Here is a 27245-nt window from a genome sequence, read left to right as displayed (position 1 = left end):
CTGCCTCTCTCCGTCTCTCCCCCTACAGGAGTTGACTCTCTGACCCTCTCCTCCGCCCTCCAAATGGGAGGCTTCCGAATGGCCACAAGGCCTCTGTCCGGATCATGGCTACCTCGGTATCACTGCACCCGTGACACGGTCAGAACCCTCTCGGCCTGTCCACGGCGCGGTGCAGTTGATGGTCGACCGCGTCCATCCAGCCGGGAGGATGCACTGCCGAGTTGGTCCCGGGAAGGTGCATTATCACCTCGACACCAAACGACGGGCCAAAACTGGTCTGGCCACAGAAATACCAAGAGATACGTGACCAGCCAGGCACCTGGTGAAAATTACGTTAGTATTCCAAACACCGGTCCCGGTGCCTGGCATCCAGTACTTCTTCGCGACGCATGCCCTTGCCCCCAGTGCATAGACACCTCAACGACACAGAAAAATTTCAATACCACCCACATCCCAGAGACCATCAGAGCAAAGTCCGTTGAGCCACAAGACGATGGAGACGTGAAGGTCACATGGGAGAACGATATCCCGGGTTATGGCCCAGATCATGTCTCAATTTATCCAGCTCAGTTGCTGAGACGAATGGAGAAAATGAGGCTCAGGTACCGCGACCGATCGGAGCTCGCGGGACTGCGGTTATGGGACAGGAAACGGATCCGCGAAGAGCTCCAGTACATTGATTATGAAGAATATATGAAGAGCGATAGAATGCTTTTCAATGCAATCTCTTTGCTGCAATGCTATGGAATTTTGCTTCTTCGTCGGGTTCCAAAATCAGAGGAGTCAGTGGAAGCAATTGCTGGCCGCATTGGCAAAATTCGAGATACCTTCTACGGGCGAACATGGGATGTCAAATCCGTCCCCAAAGCCAAGAATGTCGCATATACCCACCAGTTTCTAGGCCTTCACATGGATCTCCTGTACATGCAAAATCCGCCTGGGCTCCAGCTCCTACATTGCCTCGAGAATACCTGCCAGGGTGGTCAATCCATTTTCAGTGATTCATTCTACGCTGTTCGCCAACTCGAGCATGATGACTTGGAAACTCTTAGAAAACGCAGACTGGCGTATCACTATCGTAACGGAGACCAGCATTATTATCATGAGCGGCCCGTACTCGAGATGAGCCCATTTTTCTACGAGAGGGACGGGGCCCTCCACCGCAGTCCCATGTTCATCAACTACTCGCCACCTTTCCAAGCAAACATCCCCTTGGATAAAGCACACCAAGATAGGTTTCCCGACTTGGTGACAGCACTCCGCAATTTTGCGAGCGAGGTCGAGTCACCCATGAACATGTACGAGTACAGCCTACAAGAAGGCGAATGCGTGATCTTCAATAACCGGCGAGTGCTGCACGGTCGGAGGGAATTCGACACTGGGCAGGGGCATCGGTGGCTGAAGGGCACGTATGTGGACACAGATGTGTTCAAGAGTAGATACAGGGTCTTGCAAAAACAGATCAAGTACAAGAATCCTCAGAGTGCCGGGGAGCTCCAGGAGCTTCACAAAGCCAGGGTGGAGAAAGCAAAATCCGAAGGGCCTTTTGGTGTTCCTGATATCAGGCTCGAAAGCTTGCCAAAGCACTTTGTGCACAAGGAAGATCGCCGCAAGGCGATAGCGAGTGTACATATTTCTCGAGCCCGAGAATTTGAGGCCGAGATGTTTGGCACGGTGGTGAACCGCAAGGCCGTTCAAGAGGATGACGGGGAAGAGGCTTTGGAGGAATCTGCACACTAGATGTGTACAATAGAATATGGAGATGTAAAGGGTAATGGACCATTGTTGAGGGAAAATAGCCATATAGGATATAAATAAGGAAGTAGGAACATCCAAGTCTGTGTACGACAAAGATCTACAAGTAGCAGCCTGTCCAACGCAGCAAGCGTGCAGAAAGTGCTCTGAATAATAAAGCTTTTTCCAAATTGTAACCTAGGTGGAGTATTTACTCATACACATACATGTATATAAACTTACCGCTCCTCCACGGTCCTCAATAAGGGAGGCCACGATTCCTTACCTGTACGAGGTGCCTCTTACGAACCAGCAGCTCTCTCCTGCGGCAAAGAGTCTAGAGCGCCGAAATGGAATCATCGACATGCAGCGACTCTCGAAGAGATTTTCCCTTACCAGCGGTTCCGAAACCTCCCTCCTTCCCTCCCTTCCCTCCCTTGCCTCCCTCCCTCCCTCCCTCGACTCCCACGCCGATCACAATCTATACCTGACGAGCATCCCGACCGAAAAGACCGATAGGATTTGCGATGCAAGGCAAACGAACGCGAGAGATGCGAGAGGGCTTACCTACCGGTACTTCAAGCGACTGAATACACGGGTAGGTATTGCTTGCGCCTTTCGACAAGAGCGCTCGCTCGGCAAACACAAACACACCGGCTCTAGACCAGAAGAGCTACGAGCGCGAGCGAGCCTTTCTTTGTACCGGTAGCTCTGCGACGACAAGAGAGAACGATGTTGGTTTGTTTGTTTGTACTTGTGCGGATCGAGGCCGCTCGCAAGGCTACACGTACCGGTAGGTATTCGACAGACAGCTGACGAGAGAAAACTCGGTAAACATCACTATGGGATGCTTTTCAGGGGTTGTTTATAAGATGTTTGCGATACCGCGGGATTGGGAGACCTGGGGTTATTTAAAAGAGACCTTTTCTCTCTAACGTGGTTTTTACTCTCGATTGGTTAGCGGTACTTTATGTATAATTCCTCTACTTGGCACGTCGCCGTGCTCTATGGGAGGTCCTAGGGTGCGAGCATTGCGGTTTGGATACCCGCCCGACGTAGGTAAATCAATGCTACAACAACGACAACAAGGTCTCGAATGCGACGGGCTTGCTTAGTAATCAAGCCTTGAATGAAGCCTCTATCCATCCACCTCTTTCAAGCCGTGCCCCGAAGAAAAAAAGCCCCCAAAGCCCTCGCTCAGCCCATGAGATCAACCAAAAAAAACTGTTCGATGTCAATCAAGGTTTCTCCTCGACTCGCAGATGTGTGATTGCGGCTTCTGTGGATCGAACACAGTGCCTCCAGATAGATGTCTTTGTCTGAAGTTAGGCTTCAGTCTGGCGCTCTCCCAAGTGAGCTAAAGCCGCTATTTGGGAATGTGTTTTCTTTCTTGCACAACGCACAGCAGGATTTATGTTCCAAGGGTTGGTTCCTGGAGGTGGGGGCGGGGCGATGGGGCTCGCTTAATGTGTGATTGGTGATTACAGTAGGTAGTGACTGACGATTTGCTGGTTACGTAACTGATGATAGTGAAGTGACGGAGATCTGGTATCTGAGAATTTTTTACTTCGTGTGATTTTCGGGATCTTTTGTGGACTTGGATGGGGGGAGATTGGTAGTGAGTTGGTCGAATCTGGAGTTACGGTTGGCGGGCTGGCTGGCTGGTCAGATGGTTGGCTGGCTGTATACCCTTCCGATTCGATGATAGTAGGTAGGTAGGATTGGGGTTTCTACAAGGCAAATTCGCTTACTTCTATCCTGAACGGAGGGCCTTAGTTGCTACTCAGAATGGTTCTAATGTGTAGTGTAGCTTCAAGAGCATATACTTATAGCGTGATTCGATTGAACTTTCGTGTTTGTGAGCTTCCGCTGGCTGCAGCTCAATGGAATAGCGCCACATTGGGGTGGTAAACCGAGCTCCTATCCTGCCTTCGCTTACTCCAGTGACTTCTTGCCAAATTTTTGGATATCGTTTTTCGTATATTCGTTCATGTTCCGTAGGCCTTCTCCCCAACCTTCTTCTCCACCTTTCCGTTGGTTCCCTTCCTCTCCATGACCTCCTTCAGTACCATCTCCAGCCTGCTAACAGCTTCACCCCCGATCTGATAATGCACCACTAATCTCGGGCCTAAGAACTTCAACCCATGTGCCTTCCCAATCTCCACAAATTCATCTACAGGTAATCCAACATCATCCAGATCAAACCATACCATATTGGTCTCAGTCGGTTTCTCCAGCTTCCCGCCCATCTCTGTCCATAAATCCGCAATCCTCTTCGCCGTAACATGGCTTTGCTTCAATAGGCCCCCTTCACCATTAGGACCCCTCCCAAAAGTCTGATCAACAGCAATCCTAGCCGCCGCAGTCACAACGCCGGATTGTCTCAGCCCACCCCCTATACTTTTCCGCACCCACCTCGCATGCTTTATAAACTTCTGCTTCCCGACTAAGATACTGCCCACTGGGGCACCCAGGCCTTTTGAAAAGCACAAGCTGGCACTATCAAACTGCGTCGTGTAATCTGGTAGGCTCCCCGCTCCGGCTACGACTGCCTCCCAGATCCTGGCCCCGTCGAGATGCATCTTGATATCGTGCTCACGCGCAAAAGCGCTGATACGCTTCACTTCTTCCAGCGGCATGATCGTCCCTCCTAATGTATTCTCCAGGCTGATGACTTTTGTCGGACAACCGTGGATCTCGTCTCCGATCACCACGTTCTTTTGTATATCCTCTAGTGTCAAGTATACTCCGTTTTGGGGAACCACACCTTTCACCAATGCTTGGGAGAGACTCGCCGCTCCTCCGGCTTCCCACTCGAGGATATGCGCGCGGTAGTCGCAGAGTATGGAGTGTGGCGGTTGCAATAGGTGGCTTCGTAGTGCGAGTTGGTTGCCCATTGTGCCTGAGAGGACGAAGAGCGCGGCTTCGTGCTGGGTGAGTTTTGCCATGTGGGATTCAAGGGAGTTAGTCGTAGCATCCTCCGCGAATACATCATCGAGAAGCGTTGTGTTTTGGATGGCTTCTAGCATAGAGTGAGTTGGAGTTGTGACTACATCGCCTGCGGGTAGCTGTTAGAAGCTGTGCTTGGTTGAAGGTTGGAAGTGGGGGAGGGGAGGTGCGTGTACTTCTGAAATCGAATGCTGCTGACCCTGGACCAGACCAGGCGGTTTGGTTTGGCTGAGATATGCTATTGACTCCATTTTCCGGGAACTTATTTTTTAAATTTTCATTCTTTTGGTGATGGGATCTATATAACACCCTTGGAGTACAAGGCACTGAGTGTTGAGGCTGGAGCCGAGGTTGAGAGACTGGATAGCTGTCAGTGATGGTCTTTGAAGGGACTAATTGGCATACTAAGAGGTCGGCCATGTGAAGAGAGCCTCCTCAACGCCTCCTTAGGAGGCAACTGCCTAAAACGCATCTTAAATCGCGGGGTCGAAGCCTGTGAAGTGCCACGGTGAAGTCCTGTTGCCCAAGAGCATATTCAGGTCTTAGGCATCTATTATCTTAACGCCGATCAGCTGCGATTCAGGGGCTCTCGGCAAGTGTAGTGTCGGCAAGGGCTGCACTACCGGTACTCGTGCGGCCAGCATGCTTACCGAGTATACTTCGTATGTTCCCAGGCGTTGATCTTTCAAAACTGGGGAATGAGATTGCAATGCTCTCAATGCTTGGCTCATAAAGCGCAAATATAGTACTCCGTAAGTTTGGCTCTATATTTGGCAACAGATATGCTAGCCACACGTGACATAGGTAGATTCATACGTCTGTTTAGAGCCCTACTGAAGTCCGGCGGACAGAATCCCAACCTTTAAATATTCGATAACTCGACCTCGTTGTCGCCTCATTCACCTATTCAACACACCACCTTTACAATTTTCATACTCTGTGTTGAATAGCGTCTATGAGAAACGAGACTTGGAAGCGTTGTTTCCTGGATGAGGTACTTAGCTTTGCATCAACTTTTGAGTGCAAAGCAACCAGAAGTGCTGGTTTCGTTGCAGGCACACGGATCCTTCAGAGCGACCGACTTCACTGTGGCGTTCTTGCGCAGATGTTCTGTTGCTAAAAGCTTGTAAACATTAAAAGCCTTTCTTTTATCTTACCGCAATAGTCAAGAAAACCGAATTATCGTCAGACACTTTGCATCACAGAGCTCCTTCCTGATCAGGCTTTGAGCAGAGCCAGAGAGCTCAGTGACTACTATGCTCAACATGAAAAACCAATTGGACCGCTCCAGTCGCGTCGTATTTAGCGAGGCATGAGCCGCCATTGGACCTTGTAGCACTGCATAATCCAGCGAGCTCAGATGGCAATTTGGATACCGGAAGTGCTTGCCGATGCATCGATGGAGCCGAGTGACACATTATATGGGACCTGTTCTTAAGCGTTTGACGATGAGATGATGAATCGGGACGGAAGCCTCAAGAATCCATTGTGGCCAGGTCAGATGAACGATCAACAAGTTCCTCAAGAGATAGAGATGCGTGTATGTGAGGTAGGCAGAGACTCAACGAATCTTTCTTACAGCCATCTCATCCATCCACTTCTTTTATATCTCCAGTCTCTGCCATCGATCCACCTGGTGTTGTCTTACACCCATCCAAATAATTACTGTTAATACTGGTCACTGCTTTCGTCTCCACTCTCCGTCCGATTTCAACATGGTTTGCAGTACCTCCCGGCTTCGCTGCTCTCGCTGAGAAGTTTGTCCCATCCTGTCAGCTCGATGTCCAACTGACGGGTATGGTTGAAGTTGCATGATCGTCTTTTCCGCTTGGAAGAGCAGCGTCGTAATGCAGCATCATGCGAGTGAGAAGTGAGGAGACAAATACCGGTAGAGCTTTTTCTCATGGTCTCTACCATGAGTTTATATAGATGATAGTCAGCTGATCGATCGGGCTCGAGACTCTAGCCCCCTCGCCAAGGCTCCCATGCACGTCTCGTCTCGCACCTCGTACTCCTTCACTGGGACCATCATGCCATCTTGCCATCTCCACTGCCATCTCAGCAAGTACTCTACACGAACACCCGGCCAAGTTCTGAATGTCTGACAATCTACTACTATCAACATCCCCACCGTCCTGTTCTGCCGTCTTCCACTTCCACTTCCACTTCCACTTCCACTTTCACGGTCGCCGCCGACTTATCTTCAATTTATCCCGACCATTTGAGTCGTTGGCGTCCTATTGTCTGAATCGAGTCAAGCAGCAATGCTCAAGACTCCCCCTCTATGCTTGTTTTTCAATGCAGCAATCGGGCCTGTGTGTACTTACTGTACGACTGTGAGTCTGTACGATATACGGGTACCGACCGGCATTGGCAAAGTCTAATCTGCGAAGCGCGAATGCGAATCCGATTATTAATTCATTTCGAGGTAGTAAAACCCATCAACGCCCGACCATGATTGGTAGAATCGAACTTGGAAGCTTTTTTACGGAAATGATCAGGGTACTCCCGGATCTTAATATTGCCAGGTCAGGCATAGGAGGATGAACGGATTCAGCCTTGTCTGAGGATAAGTATCCACGGAAGGCTCCTGTTCACGAGAAATTACCTCATGCATGAGAAATTATCTCTACAATCCTCGCGTTGAGATCTGCTTCCGTCCTTTCACTCGTTAATCATTGTTTGGTTTGATAGTTGCGTCTCGAGTTTCTTAGGTATATTTATTGCCAGTGCATCCAAGATGGCCGAACAGTCGCGGGAACCCATCGCTGAGAGTCCCAAATCAGAAAGATCCAACAAGATGACTGAGCAGCCGCCAACGATGCAAACGGAACTACCCCAAGACACTACGCTTCAAGAATCCCCCGTTGAAGGTCCCCAGCCAAGGCCCAAACGAGATACTGTTTTACAGCTCGAGGCAGCAATGCAATCTTGTAGAGAAACCTTCGGACCAGGACAGCTATCTGCACCCCTCCTCGATCACGAGAGGACGTCTTCGCCCATCAGTGATCCTGAGAATTGGCCTGCGTCCACCCGCGACTCTGAACAGTTGGTTAGAGCCATAAGCGATCCTGAGAAGTCTGAACTGGAAAGAGAAACTCGCGGTATGTTGGGATCGATGGATGAAAAGAAGGAAAAGAAGCGGTCCGGGCAATTCTTTGCACCCATCGACATAACCCCAGCGAGGCCTGGGCTGCCTGCATCTGAGCCAGCGCGATCCAGTTCCTTCTATGAGCCAAACCTTCAGAGAAAGCCGCTCCCGGTAAGGTCGTATACGCAGAATCCCCCTATAAGGCTGGAGAGAGATACTCTAGCTATGCTTGAAGGGAGTCATGAGCGACCGGATTCGAACGAGTCGGGACCCCTGTCGCCAGCACCCTCAAGTATCAACGAATCTATTGATTGGGGTGCACCTCCACCGTATGAACAAAGTTTTGAAGATACAAATGGGCACATTTCTACTTCGATCTTAGGTATTTCGCTCCCCCCACCCCTACCCCAAGGTTCCCATCAGTCCAACGACCTAACACCTTCATTTTACAGACAATGGTCGTATTTCCATGATCTTCAGAGGCCGGAGCAGAAGATTCACCTCTTTACCTCCACTCCCAGAGTTCGAACCCGAGGCCGAACAAACAAGGCAAAAAGCAGAAAATTCATATCCCTTGCTCAACATCGTTATCCAGGTCGTCGGAAGTCGAGGTATGCCTCTTGACCCGTTGATGTTTGCCAGATACTCATCTGCTGCTAGGTGACGTTCAACCTTTCATTGCCTTGGGACAAGAGTTACAGGTTGTTGGTCACCGGGTCCGTCTTGCAACCCACGACACATTTGAGGAATTTGTCAAGAGTTCTGGACTCGAATTCTTTCCAATCGGCGGAGACCCGACAGAACTGATGGCTGTGAGTACTAAATCGTGAAACTCGTCAGTATAAGCTAACTCCGGATCACAAAGTACATGGTCAAGAATCCCGGCATCATACCCAAGTTTTCTACCATCAGAGCTGGCGAAATCTCCAAGAAACGGAAGATGGTGAACGAGATGCTGGAAGGATGCTGGAAATCATGCACGCAGCCAGACCCAGCGACCAACATCCCATTCGTAGCTGAGGCAATTATTGCAAACCCTCCAAGTTTTGCACACGTTCACTGCGCACAAGCTTTGGGAATTCCGGTTCATCTCATGTTCACCATGCCGTGGAGTGCCACACGAATGTTTCCCCGTGGGTTCCCTTTTCGTTGTCCAACGCTCTTGACGACGTATCGTCCTCCTCCCAAAACACTTTTTTTTTCTTTGGAAATTTCTGACTTGCCGCTATGTAGATCCACTAGCCAATGTCTCAGTTACGGACACTGATCCGACAATAACAAACTTTCTCAGTTACAGCTTGGTCGATTTGATGACCTGGCAAGGGTAGGCTCCACTGCTTTGTAATTCTAGACAACTGCTGATCGGGATATACATAGGCTTGGAGATGTCATAAATCATTGGCGCAGGAAAACGCTGAATCTGGAGCCGTTCTCTACGAAGACCGGGGCTGGCTTGTTAGGAGATTTGAATGTTCCCTTCACGTACTGCTGGTCACCAGCCCTTATTCCCAAGCCAATTGATTGGCCGGCTCATATCGGTAGGTATCCCTTCCTGTATTCTCCATTCAGCAGCTCGCTAATGGTGTCTAGACGTTTGTGGGTTCTTCTTTCGAACACCCCCGGACTACACACCTTTCCCAGAGCTCGACGAGTTCTTGAAAGCTGGCCCTCCTCCCATCTATATTGGATTCGGATCTATCGTCATGGAGAACGCCGAGAAGATGACCCAAACGATTATTGGAGCAGTGAAAGCTTGCGGCCAAAGAGCAATTGTCTCCCGGGGGTGGAGCAACCTTGGGAAGGATGTAGCGCCTGACCCAGACTTCCTCTTTATCGGGGATTGTCCCCATGAATGGCTCTTTAAGCACGTCTCAGCAGTCATCCACCACGGTGGTGCCGGAACAACAGCATGTGGGCTGCTCAATGGCCGGCCCACGGCAATCGTCCCATTCTTTGGCGATCAACCATTCTGGGCAAACATGGTTGCAGTCGCCGGAGCAGGGCCACGCCCAATCGAGCACAAATCTCTCAATGTCGAGTCCCTCTCCAAAGCAATCAAAATTTGCGTTGACCCGGCCACCGTCCTTGCCGCCGAGAAAATCGCATTGAAAATGAAGTATGAGAAAGGCGTCCAGGCAGCTGTGACCTCCTTCCATCGGAACCTTCCCATCCACAACATAACCTGCGACCTGGTTCCTGATCACCCGGCGAATTGGGATTGGAAGAAAGGAAAGCGCACTCTCAAGCTCTCACATCGAGCGGCGGCCATCTTGGTCGACAACAAGAAGATCGACGCCGCGTCTTTGAAGCTGTATGTCATCATTCTCGCTTGATTTTCCCCTTATGGAGATGCCTCCTTACTAATCACGCACCTGCATAGTCACCACTCCAAACCCATTTTTATCGAGAACCGCCGCTACGACCCTGTAAGCGCTGTAGCATCCACTGGCGTCGACAGCATCAAGAACATCTACCTCGCCATAGAAGACACAGCCTTAACGCCTATGAAAGAATACCGCAAGGTCACTGGGCTCAATGGAAAGGAGCTCGAGACGGACAGTTTGCACAGCAACACCTCTCACAAGAGCGCCGCTGGTGCAGCTGGTAAAGCCGTCGGCCGCGGGTTCGGCAAAGTCGGGTTGGCGCTGACGAAAACGATGGTGGACATTCCTGTAGCGGCTGCAAATGGGCTGCAAAGTGTGCCGGAGGTCTATGGGTGTAAGTCGCGGGACTATGGCGCGATCACGGGGTGGAAAAGTGGTGCTATAGTGGGCATGAAGGTATGTACTAGTTCTGATCCCGTCTTCTAGCTGGATTCCAACTCAAATGGCGTGGAAACTGATATCTTGTTTTTTCAGAGTCTGGGCTATGGCTTCTACGATGGATTTGCTGGCTTCGCAAATGAGAGTTATAAAGGGGCCAAGAGATCAGGCGTGAAAGGTATGGTGTTAGGCATAGCGCAAGGCACTGCGCATCATGTGACGCAGCCTCTACACGGTAAGCCTCCCTCTTCCTTCCTTTCAAGACAGTTTTTTCTTACAAAATAATAGGATTGGTCGGGGTCATCGCCTATCCAGCCCTAGGCCTATATCGTAACCTCGTCCCTGTATCAGTAACCGGTGTCCAGCGCGATATCCTTCAGGCACAACAGGCTTACGGGATTTGGCTCGCTGAAAACAAACCAGTAACTCAGCAGGAGGTGGATAAGATCATAAAGAGCTTTGAAGAGAGGATGAAGATGAAGGAGTCTGCGCAGTCAGTTCGTGAGTGAGGAAGGAAGAGCATTTGTGCTGCAGCTTTGGAGTATGGTTTAGAATATCGTTTCTCGTTTATACCCCCGGTAATCATATAGAATAGATGGCAATACATCTGTGCTTTTCTGTTTGACGCTAAGCTGGGATCTACTTACTTTTTGAGGGGTGGTGGGTAGGTTTGCTACTCATCAGATCAGGTATCGCATCAGAGCTGCTGACACTGTCAGAGCCATGATGAGAAACTAAATCCATCAACGACCCTATGAGCTTGAGTGAAAGATCGTAGTATCCACCCGCCTTGTCTTATGCTTCGATTGCCAATTTCGAATCTTGAGGTCTCCCGGATCCTGAGACTCGAAATGTGTGCGATACGCATAGTAAATTCTACAATCTAGTGGGCACACTCTCAACCACACATCCAGTTCCGGACTCTTTCGCTGTCGAGTATATTTCCCAGGAAATTTTGACGTGCAAACCTCTTCGGGACGTTCATTAAGCAAGGACGACAAAACAAAAAGTCGACGTTCATTCATTGACTGCAAAACATGGTATTGAACACTACCTCCTACCAACTCCTAACCAGACCTCACACATCATTCTTCATCCAACGTGAGTAAGTGAGTATCCGCTGTGCACCGCGGCAGAGGGATACGAGCCACCGATTATAGGCCAGGAAACCCGTTCGTGCGTGCTCTTTATCGGCATAGCCAACCAACCTACCTAGCAGAGGCCTTTTTAGCAATGACCTGTCTTCTTGGGCTGCCCATTCTCGCCATCAGAAGACACCCCGCCCGTATCCTTCACCGCATACTCCTCGATCTTCTTGAACTCCAGCGGCGAAGCCTCTGACAGAGGCGACCCCATCTGCATCTGGATTGACGGGTTGACGTCTATAGGTCGCCACGCCGCAGAGGTCGGGGACTGGACCGAATCTACCTTCTCGATCGAGTAGCGGGGCGATTGCTTCTTGTCTCCGACTACTTTGAAGATGGTTGATGTAGGTGATTGGAGGGAGGCTATGCTTTCGATCAAGCGCTTCTCTGGTTGGGAGGGGTCGGCAATAGAAATAGGTGCTGGTATGGCTTTTTCAGCCTTTTTAGGGGCTTCTTTCGAGACCTCTGCTTCTTTTGGGACCTCTGCTTCTTTCGAGATCTCTGCTTCTTTTGGAGCTTTCGCCTCGTTGGGAGCTTCCGCCTCTTTGGGGGCTTCCACCTCTTTGGGGGCTTCCGCCTCTTTGGGAGCTTCCGCCTCTTTGGGAGCTTCTGCCTCTTTGGGGGCTTCCGCCTCTGTGGGAGCTTCCACCTCTTTTGGAGCTTCCACTTGTCCAAGCTCACTGGGTTTCTCCACTAGCTTTGTGATTTTCTTGTTATCCTTTGCCTTCTGAGCAGCTTCCTGGCCTACTTGTCTCATTGCCAAAGATATTGGACTAGGTCCAGCATTCGTAGGTAACTCCGCCTCCTTGACATCCTTCGTCTTCTCTGCAGCTAACGGCTCCGGCTTCTTGTTCTCCTGCCCTGCTGGTGCAGTTGTAGATGTTTTCGCCGGCACAGAAACAGGTTGCTTCAATGCAGGCTTCAGGGCTATAGACCCAGGAGCATTCACAATCTTGATATGTTGCTTCAGCTCCCCATATTCGTTCCAGTCCTCAACTTCTACGAGATCCTGCATCCATCAGCGCCTGGCAAGCTGTGTATGTCACGGAGGGGAGAACTCACTCCTATGACAAGTCCCATCTGCACCAGCCCTGGTATCTTTCGCTGCCGTCCAGACGCATCCTTCCCTGCTCTCCGGCCCCAGAGCATCCGTGCCTTCTCATCTGTAGCGAGATCGATGGCTTTGAACGGGATGCGGTTCGCTTTGAGGATCGTCTCCATTCGCGAGGTAGCGGTGACGATGTGCGAGGAGCCCGCGGTCAGCGAGGTGTAGATGTAGAGGGCAGGATCGTCCGTGTACGTGGCCTTGGGAGCTGCAGATTCCGCCATCCTGTCCTGTCTGTGTCTTCGTCGTCCTTGCTTTGTTTATGTCGTCGAGCTGGAAAAGATATCTTATCCAGCACTTGGATGAGGGGTGGCTGTTGAATGTGTTCAATCGGATGCTGTTGACTTGTTTAATCGTCGCCCCTTATCCGAAATGGTGGCAATGAGGTCATATCCTCGGCTTGGCCGCAACCTTCTCGCGAAGGTCAATATCAACAATGACTCCCCTCTCAGGAGTTGCTTTGGTAGCATAAGCTCTGCATATTCTCGGCGTCAGGGTAATATTTGGTCTTGTCGCTATACCCGTCGTCCAGATCGCGGAGGAGGCCATTGCTGGGAATTCGCTTCATAGCGTTCCGTACCGAGTAAGCTGCTGGCTATGCTGGTACACTCTATGGATACTTGACGGGCAGACCTGGGGGCTGCCTGGTGGTGGGAGGCTCGGTATATTGCATACAATGGCTGGAATTGGAAACGCATCTTGCATTTCCGTTGCTGCTGTCGGCTGATTCAAGTGAAACCCATCTGGTCACCAGGGGAGCTTTTCAAGAGATGGATGCCATATCTCTTCTATCGCCTCATACCAAATTATCAGTTCGAACTACACTTGATTCGATATCTCAGTCTCTCACGAATGTATATAGGACATAATGGCATGGCAGAGGAGGACCAGCTTTCGTGGATATACCTGCGGATGTAATACAAGGCCAAAAGGAGGAATCGACTACAAATGTCGTCCCTACATCACGAGAGCCGGATCCGACCCGGAGAATTAGAGCTCGCTGTACAGCTTCTCAAGTCAGCCAAGTCACGGCTTATTTTCGTTGGGAAAGGAGCTGCGTATGCTCAAGCAGAGGTTGCTATTCGGAAACCAATTGATCAGACCAAGATTCCATTCTCACCAACACCAATAGGTAAAGGATTCTTGCCAGATTCGCAGTCATCGAATGCTGCTTCGGCAAGACATGCAGCTTTGGAAGGCGCTGGTATTGTCTTGGCTCTGAGGGCTCTTGATGCGAGACTAAACTGGATCCTCCATCATGGCGAAGAGCCGAAATGGAATGCAGCAGTCAAGATCATACAAGTGGATGTCTCCGCTAAAGAGCTAGGGAAGAACAATGGTGATCCAGCACTAGACATTATTGGTGACATTTAAGTCGTGACCTCCTAACCCAGCCAAGCACTTGCTGATCGGCAGTATACAAATTTGAGCACCTTCTTCCGCTAATGCCTCTGAGTATGCCAAACCCATCAAAGCAAGCGAATCCAGGAATGAAGCAGTTGCCGTCAAAGCAGCAAAAAGAGACTCCATTCCCATGAACTACGCAAGAGTATTCAATGTGATCGAGACCCTTCATGAGATCTCGCCGCCTGAAGATGGCAACATAGTCTACGTCTCGGAAGAAGCCAACACGATGGACATATCCCGCAGCGCCTTTTCCGTCTCACATCCCCGTCTCTGTCTCAATGCTGGCACCTACCCAAAGATGGGCGTAGGACTGAGCCAAGCCACAGCAGCACAATGCTCCTACAACCTTCCCTCCCCAGAAGCCGTCTCTGGACCCAATATCTCTCACTAGGAATTCGTATACTTAGAACGTGACTCCGCATTTGGTTTCTCACTGGCGGAAGTTGAGACCATGGCCCGGTACGGCATGGGCTTTCTAATTTTCGTCGTCAACAACGGTGGATGATAGCTAGGATTCAGATACATGATTACGGATGCAGCAGAATACCATTGAAGGCAGCGCTACAGGTGGTCTCAGGAGCTCCAAGGAGCTTGGGTCGGGAGGTTGGGTGTCAGGAGATTGCCCAGATGTGCGGGGGTAAGTGGTTTCTGGTAAGGACGCCGGAGGATCTTGCAAGAGCTACTGAGTAGAGTTTCATGGCCAGCGTTCCGGTTGTGTTGAATGTAATTATTGAGTCTAGGAAGACGCAGAAACTTGTAAGTCATCCCGTTTGCTGTTTTGTGTTGTTTTGATAGAGGCTCGGCTAAATTTTTGAAGGGATTTGCTTGGCAAAACAGTTCGAAGAAGACAAAGAAGGGGGAAGCGAAGCTTTGAATGATTGGGACTTCTGAGACCGGGGGATTCCCAGAATCTCCTACCCTACGGGATCGTGCATTTTGCGCCACGCAGGTATTGTTTCCTCGTATGGAGATGAACCGTGTACAGGAAGAAGTCACATCGTCCTTGACTCAGAACTGCTTTCAGTCGGTGACGCTAGAAGGTCTTTGAAATAATTGATTTTTGCATCATGCAAGGGCCCGTGTTGGAACAAGCTGGGGTGAAGGTATTTTCAGAAGCTAATGTTTTTGGGAGGTGAGGATCGGATGTTCCTCTCTTCTATATGCGATTGAAGCGGCCATACTAAACATGCCCATTCTCTTCTTCCTCTTCTTCCTCTTCTTCAAGTCAGCCCAACTTTCAATCTTGGGACAGTCTTGTTTGCGCAATGTGCTACTCTGCCCCGAAGTCAACAAGAAAGTCCAAGCGAACAACATCAACACGCATCATCTGCCCCCATCAATCCTCTGCCTCCCCTCGCACATCTTCCCTCCCGCACTACCTCGCCAAATCTAAACACAGCACTCCACCGTCATCTCTTTCTATGCCAGAGACTACTTTCACAGCAATGCACGGCACTACTCTGCCACCATGGGTGCAAGCGTCAATGGAAGACTGGGTCACCTCCAATTCACGGCAATATCAATACGAAAACCTACCGCCATATCAACTCGCGCGCACCAACACTATTCCAAACGTGACTGCGAATCCAGTACTGCCGGCTCCAGCTACCAATCCAAGCCTGGCAGCATACGAGAGGTACCAAGCAGACCTGGTAGCTCAGGACCTCGCGCACCGCAAAGCAGAGGCAGACGCGCAGGCCGAGCGGTGCGCTCGCGAGCGTTGGAGTGCACAACTTGAGGCACATCTCGACCTTGAGGAGAAATTAAGGAGACACTATATACCTGATCCTGCTCCTGCTCTTGCCCCGACCGCGGCCCCGGCCCCGGACCCAGTACTTTCGAGCCCGAGTACAACGAGCACTAGCGAGCGTGAGAGGCAGAAGAAAGATGCCGAAGATCTTGAGAAGTTGAGGGAGGAGGCGAGAGAAAGAAAGTTGCGAGAGATGTGGGATAATAGACTTGGCGGCTTGAAAGGCGAGATCGGAGGGCTGAGGAAGGTCATTGAAGGGGATCGGGAAAAGAGGGAACGCAGGGAGGAGATGGATGCTATCAGGGCTGTGGCGAGGGCTGAGGCTGAGGAGAGGCTTAGAACGGGATCCAGGAGAAGCCGCAGCCGGATCCAGAGCGTCAGCCGCAGCCGCAGCCGAAGCCGAAGCCGAAGCCGGAGCCGAGGAAGAGGACGAGGACGCGGCGGTCAGAGGAGAGGAGGAGGGTATAGAAGCGGAACCAACGGTTTGGATCTCAACGATTTCGGATCCCTTCTCGTCTCAACCATCAACGCCTCGAAGACACCGCGTGGATACTACGACGGCAGTGGTATCGGCAGCCAGCAAGGCTTCCTGCCAACCACCAACGCGTACCCGCCATCCCACAGCCTGCAGCTCGGTCATGATCGCCAATTCGAGTCCGGGTCCGCCCTCAACACCACCGCTCGCCATCTCTCTAGCAAGCTGGACGACCTGGAACTTGGACAGCGGGGACTCGGGACCAAGTTTGACCGTGTCGAGGGCTTTGTGGGGTCTCGCTTTGATCGTGTCGAGGGGAGGCTGGACGACATGGGGGTCAAGGGGGCCGAGCGACACCGCGATCTGACTGGGAAGCTGGAGAGGCTGCATGAGAGGAGCGAGGAGAGGTTTTTGGATTTGAATGATTCCTTGAGGAGCTTTACCTATGCGGTGGGGAGGGGTGCTAGGTCTTGATTGATGCACTGAGTGGTTGACGAATGGGGAAGGTACTCTCGAGGGTCTAGATGCGAGAATCGTTTGCAATAAGCTGGGAGGAGGAGGCGTAAGATGCTTTTCTCATCGTTACGGTACGTGGGTCTTGGGTTGTACTGGGAGGCGTCTTTGTAGGTATTTAGAATGCATTCGTTTAAGACTTGTATGACGGGTGCTCTAGGTGTCTATGATACTGACAGATTACGGACAGATTTGCATTCAAACATGAAGTGGGGGATGGCTGTCAATGAGAGAGACGAGGAAAACCAAGGGCGAAGTTTTGCACCCTAACAGAAGATGATGGCCAGTCCTACTTTAGTAAATACTCGCCACTGACTGAGGCGAGATAGGCGAGTTCAAAGAGATGGAAATGCAATTACACTTATTCAATCATCCCATGAGCCTCACAGCTCACTCTGCAATCCTTCCGCGCTCACAATCTGGCCTTTGCCACAGCGTTCCCCTATCATGAATCCCATCGTGTCATGAATGTCCAATGTCCTCCTGATCCCCTTTTCAACGCATCCTAAGCTTACCCCACTCCAGATATCCGTCACCATCCAGCTGTAGCCACCGATCAATTCCGGAACCTCCTCCCACAAGATCTCTCTCGCAGCTTGCGTCCCTAGACTATTGAACGCCAGCACCAACGTCCCTCCTGAGCTCCTCCCACTCCAATACTCGGCCGGGTTCGTCTTGTTGAAAGTCCAATCGGGGTTTACCCCCCATTTGTAAGGGGTCGCTGGGCCGCCATACACGTCATCCTGATTGAAAGCCAGGAGATACCCGTTCTTCAACACATCAACTACACCCTTCTTCAACCTTTCCAGCTCTGTGCCAATGATAATCGGGCTCTTCATTGCCGCCCAGAACGCAAAGTGAGACCTGCACTCGGCATCAGTCAAGCCCCCGTTGCCAACCTCCAACATATCCGCATCATTATGGCCCCAGAAGCCAACACTGGTCAGCTGAAAGCTGTTGAAGTTAAAGATCTCCATGATGCGCGACCACGATGGTTCAATGTCGCCCGAACTCCTCCAGGAGTTGCCAGTAGCATTACCCCAGGAGTCAACGCCTGCCAGACCCCAGTTGCAGAGGCTGTAGAGAATCGTCCGGTTCTGTAGAAGGAGCGCGTCGCGCATCGTCGCATAGCGGCGGAACGAGTTGGACTGGCTCCAATCATAGCCCCTCGGCGCAGGGTTTTGCAGATTCGGACACGTCCCGTTCGGGTAGGGCCCTCCTGATAATTCCGGGACGCAGTCGTTGTATTGATCATTCCAGCGGGGAGGGACGCCGCAGTTGTCGTATTTCAGGTAGTCGATTTCCCATGCCGCCCAGGTGGCGACATCGATGGCTTCGTGGCCAAGGGATGCTGGATAGCCAGCGCACGTACTGACGCCGGCGCTGCTGTAGATGCCGATCTTGAGGCCGAGCGAGTGTATTTTCTGGGCGGTTCCGATGATTCCAGTAGGGAACTTGGAAAGATCCGGGATGATTTGTTGGTCGCTTGTGTTCCGGCCGGATTTGGTGGACCAGCAGTCATCGACTGAAGTACATTAGCTCTGGAGATACGTGGATGGAGTTTTGGATCATGTACTGTTTACATATTCATAGCCGGCATCTTTCAGACCGAGAGCTACGATCTGATTCGCAGCCGTCATTATTTTCGTTTCATCGACATTGCACCCAAAGGCATTCCAGCTGTTCCACCCCAAAGCTGGCAGTTTACCCTGAAATGAATCAGTGAGTGCCCGTGTAACTGCTATGCTGAGACACTCAAGAGCACTTACGACATTATCCTTCTGTAGCAGGGCGTGTGCACAGGGCACAGCCAGGGCAATGAAAGTACCAAAATACATCTTGAAAGTGGAGACGAAGGAGATCCGAAAATCTGATCAAGTGAGAAACATAATTAGGAAACGGATAAAATACTCATGCTCGGGTGCGGTTGGGACCGCTGCATCACCACATCGCTCGGGATGTTTCTTGGTGATCAGGCTTGGTTTGAGACCTCATGATCACCCAAGTCTGAGGATTTCATGAATTAGCGCTTCGAGTTATCGTGACTCTCTCGGTGCTTTCAAGCATAGTATTGAAATACCCGCCAATAAGCATATCTAGTATAACAACACTCGGCTGACTTGGGTCGCCTGGCCGAATTACGAGAGTTTCGTTGGAGGCGCATGCTGTGCTACGCAGGGCTGAGATGGAGAATGCGGGATTGGTTTATTGATAACTGGGAGATAGTCTCAGCTGGCGGGGATATTTGTGTCACGTTCCAACCATTCGCTCTCCATCGTTGCTTTGAGATTGTTCATATTCGTCGGTTTCGGTTCTGTATGGCCATGGAGAAAAGGTAAGAAAATCGAGCGTTTATAGAGAAGAAAGAGGGGTGCAGCTTGGCCAGCTAGCCACAATAGCTAACTGTTCCGTACACGATCAGGTGCTAGGTGTCTTCTAACCGAGTCGCTAGCTCTTCAGTAAAATGAGGAATGTGGACGACACGATGGACGACTAAAGGTTAAAGACGGCAACAATTTACTGACAGAATAGGTAGCCTCCAATTACTTTTAAACTTCGTCGCCGCATTCTTTGGCGGCATTTCTCCATCCTATCCTATATTCGCTCTCGCAGACCCGCGTGCATATTATCGATTCTCTCATACGTCTTAGACTTTGCGTTCTTCCAGCGTTCTTCATCAGATTCATCTATCGAAGCTGTGAGACTTCGGTGACTTTCCTTCTCATCGTTCAATGATCGATGCTCAGGACAGATTGGTACCACAACTTCATTTCAAATTGCAAAATGACCTCATAAGGCTTCGCAAGAAAAACTGCAGCATCAACTTCATTTGCCAGAGCGCCTTGATCTAAGACGGCCCAGTAGGCTACAATGGCGTGAAAGCAGGTGTAGTGCTCTTTGGCTCAACATCGCAGTCGCTCTTCCCGGGCTCTACCGGCTTCTTAAAATTCCTTACAGAGCCATGACACCTGCAACTACGAGGAACATCGTCGAGAGAATTATGCCGGTCTGGGCGTTCAACAAACCGGCAGCACTCGTGGTCTTGCTCGCCGAAGCAGAGGCAGCCGCAGCCGTGGCTGTTTCAGAGGCGGCAGCCTTTCGAGTACCATCTGGGATGTGTCAGAGTCTGTCGCATTTTGAGGCCTATGAGCGGATCATACTAGACCTGGACTTCTTGGAAGAGGTGAACGATGCGCAAGCAGACATGAGAGTGGTGTTGCCCATCAGAGCATCGAGCTTAGTCTGAGATTGGGCGACTTTTTCCTTGATCGAAGCGATCTTGGTGGCGTTGTTCTTGGTCTTTACAGCGAGCTTGGTCTCATTACTAGCAAGGGAGATCAGCTTGGACAGGATGGCCATGGCCTAAGATCGCTGTGTTAGTCCTGGGGCGCTACGGAAGGATACAGGGCTGAATAGACCTTGCAGGCATCCTTGATGTCCTCGGCAGCGGAGGAGATCTTTGCGCAAGTAGAGACCAATGTGACGTTTCTGCTCATCTTTGAGAGCTGGATTGCAGCCTTTGAGGCCTTTCCTTTGATGGAAGCAATCTTCGTGGAGTTATTCTTGGTCTTCGAAGCCAATCTGGTCTCGTTGGATGCAAGAGACACCAACTTGGTCAAGCTGGCCATCTCCTTGCAATAACCTTAAAAAAATAACTTAGCAAAGATCGCTTTGGATGTCTCAGAATCGGTTTTTGGAGTCAACCGCTCCGAAGGCCCTTCAAAAGGAAACAAGCTGCTGACTGGTCCACTTACTCTTATCGTTGACCTTCATGGTCTTGTTACCATCCATGCCAATAACGGCAGTAGTGAGAAGAAGGGATACGAGGACGCTGGTGAACTGCATGTTGGCGGCTGTGAAGTTGAGGAGGAGGATGTGTCAAACAAATGTTTTTATTGAATGATGATGAAGGACAAGAAAATCGGACCGGCCGAAAGTTGGAGAATATAGTAAGGATGAAGATGAAGAGACGATGATCGCTGATACTGTTCGAAGGACGTTCGATTGTTCCTTATATCCTCCTCATGACCCCAACCAAGGCCCAGCCTCCCACAGCAACGAAGCCTTTCTTCTCCATGTCCCCAATTGCTTGATCAGAGCGCCAAGCTTAGAACACGTCAAAGCATCAATCAAACATCAACGCTGTGCAGGATGTTTAGGATTGCAGGATCTCATGGCTCTAGGGGTCTAGCTACAGTTTTTATAGGTTACAAATAGAATTTTTTGGAAGAGACGGAGCAATGAGAGACCACGGAATTGGATTGATCGCCCGGGGTAAAACGTCGCGTCAGATCCCGCTGCTGGTATGGCACTGCACACCACACGGCATCGACACTACTGATGGACCTGGTCAACGCCCATCACACATCATATCTCAGAAATTGTTTGGCTGACGACCATCCCCGAGTTGAGCCTGAATACGCCCTCAGCCAGGTGGGTTTATTATGATGCTGATTGGCTGAAATTAGCCTGTCGAAACGTCTGATGTTGGAGGTGGATGAGATGGGTACCAGACATCTAGGAGATCGCAAACGAGCCGACTTGATCAAGCAGGTATCTCATAAAAATTCGCTTCTGCTGATGACAATTGCTTGATTTGTTGTGAGTTTGGGTTCATTCGTAGAGACGCATTTTCTGCCTCCGAGGTCAACTTTGGTCATTAGCTTACAAGCTGCGATGACCTTACTGCTTGGCCACAAAGATTCTTGCATAAAGTTAGTAGATCCGTCTCATCAAATCTATTGTGAGGCTCACACGTCGAAAAGATGAGGTTTTGGCGAAATACCCGCTGTCCAGCTGGCAGACTCCCTACAGATTCGTGTTCATGCAAAACGAGAGCCTGAACCCCTGAACTTCGAGGTCCCCAATCAACAATCCTTGAGCCATCTTTTCGTTGAGCTTCCAGTGAGACAAATTGAGTGGCTAGGGAGAGGTTCGAAGCAAGCTTCCCAAGACGACAAAGCTTTTCCACCAGTCAATGTCCTAAGTCTTGTCCACGATCTACGGGAGTACGAATTCCCAGCGGAGATTTCTCTCAAAGTGCATCATTGCTATATGGACACTGAACTTTAAATTTGGTTTCGTTATGAATTATCCAGATTTCCAGAAACTTCCCCTATAAGGTATATTCTGCACAGATATTATGGCCCTCGAATGATCGTCCCCTAATGATAAGATATCTACGATAGTACCGTGTTGGAATCTAAAACTTAAAGATTCTTTATTTAATGTTATCAGATCCTGACACCGAAAGCAGCACTGCTGTACCATATTGAAATGCTTTCTGGGGCTTTCTCTTCTTGTATATAACTCCTTGGCTTAGCACGTCGCCGTAATCCCATGGGAAGTCCCAGGGCGGCAGGCTCCGCCTGCTACCCGCCCGACGTTAATAAATACAATAACAACAACAACAACCCCCGCGCCCTTTTTTAAAGAAAAATATATATATATATATACAAATCAGCCAAGAGAAAGAAATAAGAAAAAAAAGAAAAAAAAAACTCAACTGGAAGCCCATAGTGACCGATGTCACCTGGGGTTCCAGTTTACAAACCTAACTGAATAGGTTTTTCGTACCTGCTCCTCTCCACTTTCGTAGAAACAGCAGGCTTATAGTCATATCAATCGGCTAGTGTCAAGATGGTGCTCATAGTTCGTTAAGCGTGAGCTTAAGTATTGCTGGTATCAATCTGATGATAGTACTAGGTCACGAGGAAGCTTTGCTAATGTGTGTAGTTAAATGACTTGTATTATTTAAGACTAGGAATTAGGGGCGAGGTTGTAATAGGAGCGTGCTAAAGCTAAAGTCCGTGCGTGCACGTGTATATACACGTGCACTATGCTCTCACCTTACACCTTACTTAGCAATACACCCCTTTATCGAGGCCTTAAAAGCTTTCGGCAGTACTTTAATTGTATTTAAACTAATATACCTTTTTTTGTAGAGTAGAAGTAAAAACACCTTTAAGAGCACAGTCTATTTAATTTCTACCGAATGTAGCAAGTACGACTTTTAAGAGGAGAAAACCTTTTATAACATACTTTTACTACCTTTTGCTAAGAAAACACTTATTGCTGAACTTTATAGCTCTAGCACCTTTATTCGAAGCAGTTATATAAAAGCAGCGTGATCTATTGTAAACACCCTGCCTGATGGGGTACCTGCCATGGCCACTAGGGCCACACTAGACGGACCCATCTTCTATAAGAGGGCACACATCTCTTAGCTAGAACAATCAACGAGCTTTCTACCCACCTTTTCTGACATCTCTTTTGTAAGACCATGAAGTCCAGCCTTAGAGCTAGGCTTTTATATAGCACATCTTTTTGGATGCTTCTACATTAGTGACTTACGCAAGGATTTAAACCTTTAGTCTTTATCCTTATACAGCCTATTATAATCGCTTGATTCGCAGTCAAGTTGATCTTCGTTCATTCAGCACTTCACTTTATAACTACGACTTTAAAACAATTAAAACCCTATTCCCGATAGGTTCGGACACCGAAACGCTGAAATGGCCGAAGTGCAATATTTCGGCTCCTCGGCAAAAACTCTCTTTTATTATTAATAAGAAAGAATTTTCACTTATTAGTGAAAATATCTTTCTATACTTCAGCTCTCATCTTAAATTAAAGCAATTGACATGGTCCGGAGTTATTAGCGAGGCTAATCAATTGATTCTTAAGTTTTTCATAGTTCTGATCCTATTTATTAGTTTACTTTTGCAAAAGGTCTACTCTTTTTAATCTCGGATCGAAAATACTTTGCGAAAATCGCTTATTTTACTCGTGAACCCGGTTCACGAATCAAAATCAAACAATTTAAAAACCTTTTATCAACCCGATCATTTTCAATACACATATATGTTTGATCTTCAGAATACCGAAAACCTTCTTGAGATTTCTAACATCGAAGTCGGCGCAAAATCACTTCTTTTTTCGTTAGAATCTTTTGAATTTGTTGAATCTTTTAATCGTATTTTTATAAGCTTCAGATCATCTTCATCTTACTTCGACCCTTAACTTAAACCTTTACCGCTACTTCTATCGGAAACACTTGCTTCGGAAATGCTTTCTAAAATGAACACCGGTCTTAAGATCTATATTACTCCTTCTTTTCCTGCTCTTCTTGCTCCTTTACCAGGCCTTGCGCTAGTTATAGTCGACCTTGCTATCTTTTACGCTTTTATGACTACTCGCATGCTATTGCTAAGCGCTCTAAAAGCTCTCTGCTTTAATAGTGCTAACATCACCGACTTTATCGAGAAGTACGAAGAAACTTATAATGACTTTAATATCTTTAAAGATGATCGGTTTATCAAACTCCTTCGTTATTGCGATAACCTTCGCAAGAAAGTTATCAAGAGCTTGCTCGAATAAAAAGTTAAAAAAGATTGGGCTGCTTTCGTCAAGGCTTTAAAAGCCGAGTTTCGTAAAAACGATACTTAGCAGATCAAAGACTCGGTCGCCTTTTTACGGGAATTTACTATGCAAGAACGGGATGTCAATGACTTAAAAAACTATTATCGCACTTTCTTTCGGGTCTCCGAAAAGCTTACTTTAATGCACCTCTTAAGCAAGACCGAACAAAGCCGCTTGTTCTTTTTCGGATTGCCCGTCGGAATCCGAAACAAAACGATTAAGCATTATAAGGTCGACGAACTCGACTTAGACTCTTATACCGCTTTCGATGATTTCGCCGCATTCGCTTTTAAGACCGACTAAAGCGCTAAGACTATCGAAACTATGAATCGAGAAAAGTCTCTTTTAACCAACTTTATTAAAGATATTCGGACCTTGGTCAAAGAACACACGGAGCTAGCTAGCGTTTTTAAGTCTGCTAAGAAAGCCTTAGTAGTAATGCCGTTCACTCGTGAACCACGGTTTACGAGTGAAAAAAAGGAAATTGACAAGATAAGTTCTATGATTAAGAAGTTTTCTAACTTGCAGATTAATGCGATCTATAATCGAATTGATTACTTCGAAAACCAAGTCGCTAACTTAACTTCCCGACGCTTTGTTCAATCTTAACTTCAAGTTCGATTCGAAGACCGCGACGAAGCCTTTATTAAATATACCGCTTAAGATGCTCGAAGTAAAGTCAGCTTTAAAAGAAGAGTTCAGATTGCTGCTATCGGCTACGGACTATAAAGACGAAGAAGAAGAAGAGGTAGAAGATACGGGAGCTAAATGTAAGATTATAGCTTTTACGAGAACTCCGAGAACACAACTCAAGCTCTTTATTAATACCGGGATAAGTGTAAAGCTTTCAAAGACATAATTAATAAAAGATATATTCACATCAGTGATTACAGACGCCTTTGCTTAAGACTTAAGAAGATCGGTGCTTTTATTATCTAAAAAAAGCAAAGAAAGACTTGGTTCAAATCTATCGTACTAGACGTTCGTAAGACGGAATACGACAACATCTTAAAGAATCGGCTTACTAGCGGACCTAAGACTTATAAACACTTACTCTCTTATCAACAATTAATCTAATAGCTAGCTTAGTATCAGCTCGATCAAAATGTTCAGCAACCAACCAACTAGCTAAAAGAGCTTATTATTATTCTTAAAAGACTAGTCGACACTAAAAATATCAATGCTATAAGATGGATCAACACGCTTAGCCACTTATCTAGCATAAAGGTTGCCTCGGTCGAGATTAACGCCGCCGCAAAGGACAAAGCTAAAAAGCCTTTCTAGCTTTCGGAAGGATCCAAGCTTATTAAGATCAAAAAGAATGTCCGACAATAAAAGGAAAAGAATTACGGCACTTTTAAAGCCCGTGCCTTTTAAGAATCGAGTATTGCTATAAAGATAGACTCGGAGGATAAGCTGTTCGATAGTTTAATTAAAGAAGAGTCTTTTAGACTTTCTAGACTAACTAAAGCCGACGAAGTTATAAAGAATATAGAAAAAGAAGTTGAGATCACTTAGCGAATACTAAGAGAAAGGAAGAAAAGGACTTACAGACGAGAGAAGTTCATTGACTTTTACGTTACTATTAAAGCTTAAGAAAAAGCAATAGCGGCGATTATGAAATCGAGAATCGAGGTCTAAATTAAAGACTTGTTCGGACTCAGCTTTCGCTTCGACAAGCTATTAAGCCATTACATTCTAATAATCCTCGATGCTAAAGAAAACGTAAAGGTCTTTTAAGATAAGCTTATTCTTATGAACGCCTTAACTGTTGGACGTTTAAGTCGGAATAAAGAAAGCAAGCTAAACCTCTTAGCGACGCAAATCCGCAAACAACCTATCGCTCGCAACTGCTTCGAAGTGGCGATAAAGACCTTAAAGGTTTTCATTAATATCGACGGTATAATTAAAAGCAGATCCTTCTTCGATAGTGGATCTAAAGTCAACGTAATAAACAAAGAAGTAGTTGAGATAGCTAAACTACTTATTATAACGGATTAAGCTTTAGTTTATACTATTGTGTCCGAGGATCTCTATAACTTCGATAAGTAAATAAACGACGTCGAAGTCATTATCGGCGGAATCATTAACTACGCCGATTTCTTTATTATTAATAATAGCAATCACGAAGTCATCTTAAGCATGCTTTTCTTTCTAGAATCCTAACTCTCTTTTTCTTACTTCGACAATAGCACGATGAAAGCCTCTTTTTAAAACTACGATCGATCTACTTAAAGCTAAATTACTATTGCAAAAGACAAGTCGGATTTAGTCGAAGACTCGAAAAACTAATCGCTAGCATGCAAGCTAAGATAGATGCTAAGCTAAAAAGAAGCTTAAAAAGAAATTCCGCCCGTGAACTATAGTTCACGAGTAGATCGGCACAAAAATAATAAAATCATAAAAAAACAATTCAACTTAATATTAAGCAAAGCTTACTAAAATCAAAAACACTAAAAATATTTGCAATTAAACTCGACAAATTAGAAAATTTCATATTTATTATCGACAACGATAAAGACCTTTTGAAAAAGAATATAATAAAGGTTAATACGATATACAAGAAGAAAGCGGAGAAGGTCAAACCGGTGGATTTAAAAGTATCAGATAAAGAGATACTTAGAAAGATCGACGATTAGTTCGAGCAAGATAAGAAGGCGAGACCTTCTAAGCTTAAAAGACCTTTTTCGGAATACTTTATTAGCAGGTTTTTAAACTTAAAAGTTGAATCAAGATTGACGAAAAAACGATTCGAAGCATTTACGATTAGCTTTTAAGTCACTTCGAAAGAGAAAGAGCTGCTTTACTAATGCTTTTTAAATCGAAAAGAAGCGATAGCCTAAGATTTTATTTATCTTAGCCAAGTCCGAAAAAAAGTCATGCCGCTTTAGA

General features: G+C 47.9%; 9 protein-coding genes across 9 annotated transcripts; 5 read left to right on the top strand and 4 right to left on the bottom strand.

Annotated features, from left to right (window-relative positions):
- Positions 1–63: 63 nt before the first annotated feature.
- L3040_009490 (uncharacterized protein) lies at positions 64–1740 on the top strand (the record flags this gene model as incomplete). Its single annotated transcript, XM_007293398.1, has 1 exon — positions 64–1740. One exon carries the CDS (start codon positions 64–66, stop codon positions 1738–1740), a length of 1677 nt encoding a protein of 558 aa, XP_007293460.1.
- Positions 1741–3722: 1982 nt separating this feature from the next.
- L3040_009489 (uncharacterized protein) lies at positions 3723–5155 on the bottom strand (the record flags this gene model as incomplete). Its single annotated transcript, XM_066155982.1, has 3 exons — positions 3723–4792; positions 4860–5042; positions 5089–5155. 3 exons carry the CDS (start codon positions 5153–5155, stop codon positions 3723–3725), a joined length of 1320 nt encoding a protein of 439 aa, XP_066010252.1.
- Positions 5156–7423: 2268 nt separating this feature from the next.
- L3040_009488 (uncharacterized protein) lies at positions 7424–11045 on the top strand (the record flags this gene model as incomplete). The annotated part of the gene is made up of 10 exons (XM_066155981.1): positions 7424–8156; positions 8227–8385; positions 8435–8586; positions 8640–8907; positions 9008–9098; positions 9152–9312; positions 9365–10085; positions 10155–10554; positions 10633–10771; positions 10825–11045. The coding sequence occupies 10 exons, from the start codon at positions 7424–7426 to the stop codon at positions 11043–11045; spliced, it is 3045 nt and encodes a 1014-aa protein (XP_066010251.1).
- Positions 11046–11763: 718 nt separating this feature from the next.
- On the bottom strand, positions 11764–13010 carry L3040_009487 (uncharacterized protein; the record flags this gene model as incomplete). Its single annotated transcript, XM_007293401.1, has 2 exons — positions 11764–12690; positions 12744–13010. The coding sequence occupies 2 exons, from the start codon at positions 13008–13010 to the stop codon at positions 11764–11766; spliced, it is 1194 nt and encodes a 397-aa protein (XP_007293463.1).
- Positions 13011–13734: 724 nt separating this feature from the next.
- Positions 13735–14160, top strand: L3040_009486 (uncharacterized protein; the record flags this gene model as incomplete). The annotated part of the gene is made up of 1 exon (XM_007293402.2): positions 13735–14160. The coding sequence occupies one exon, from the start codon at positions 13735–13737 to the stop codon at positions 14158–14160; it is 426 nt and encodes a 141-aa protein (XP_007293464.2).
- Positions 14161–14320: 160 nt separating this feature from the next.
- L3040_009485 (uncharacterized protein) lies at positions 14321–14584 on the top strand (the record flags this gene model as incomplete). Its single annotated transcript, XM_066155979.1, has 1 exon — positions 14321–14584. One exon carries the CDS (start codon positions 14321–14323, stop codon positions 14582–14584), a length of 264 nt encoding a protein of 87 aa, XP_066010250.1.
- Positions 14585–15638: 1054 nt separating this feature from the next.
- Positions 15639–16892, top strand: L3040_009484 (uncharacterized protein; the record flags this gene model as incomplete). Its single annotated transcript, XM_007293403.1, has 1 exon — positions 15639–16892. The coding sequence occupies one exon, from the start codon at positions 15639–15641 to the stop codon at positions 16890–16892; it is 1254 nt and encodes a 417-aa protein (XP_007293465.1).
- Positions 16893–17314: 422 nt separating this feature from the next.
- Positions 17315–18769, bottom strand: L3040_009483 (uncharacterized protein; the record flags this gene model as incomplete). The annotated part of the gene is made up of 3 exons (XM_007293404.1): positions 17315–18456; positions 18508–18640; positions 18701–18769. 3 exons carry the CDS (start codon positions 18767–18769, stop codon positions 17315–17317), a joined length of 1344 nt encoding a protein of 447 aa, XP_007293466.1.
- A 1114-nt stretch (positions 18770–19883) lies between these two features.
- Positions 19884–20777, bottom strand: L3040_009482 (uncharacterized protein; the record flags this gene model as incomplete). The annotated part of the gene is made up of 4 exons (XM_007293405.1): positions 19884–20041; positions 20093–20294; positions 20351–20574; positions 20687–20777. The coding sequence occupies 4 exons, from the start codon at positions 20775–20777 to the stop codon at positions 19884–19886; spliced, it is 675 nt and encodes a 224-aa protein (XP_007293467.1).
- Positions 20778–27245: the final 6468 nt, after the last annotated feature.

Source organism: Drepanopeziza brunnea, assembly GCF_022702325.1.
Source record: "Drepanopeziza brunnea f. sp. 'multigermtubi' strain 214-2 chromosome Unknown ctg19, whole genome shotgun sequence".
NCBI classification, from domain to species: domain Eukaryota; kingdom Fungi; phylum Ascomycota; class Leotiomycetes; order Helotiales; family Drepanopezizaceae; genus Drepanopeziza; species Drepanopeziza brunnea.
The sequence above is the reverse complement of the archived record's forward strand: the minus strand, read 5'-3'. Positions and strand labels throughout refer to the sequence as shown.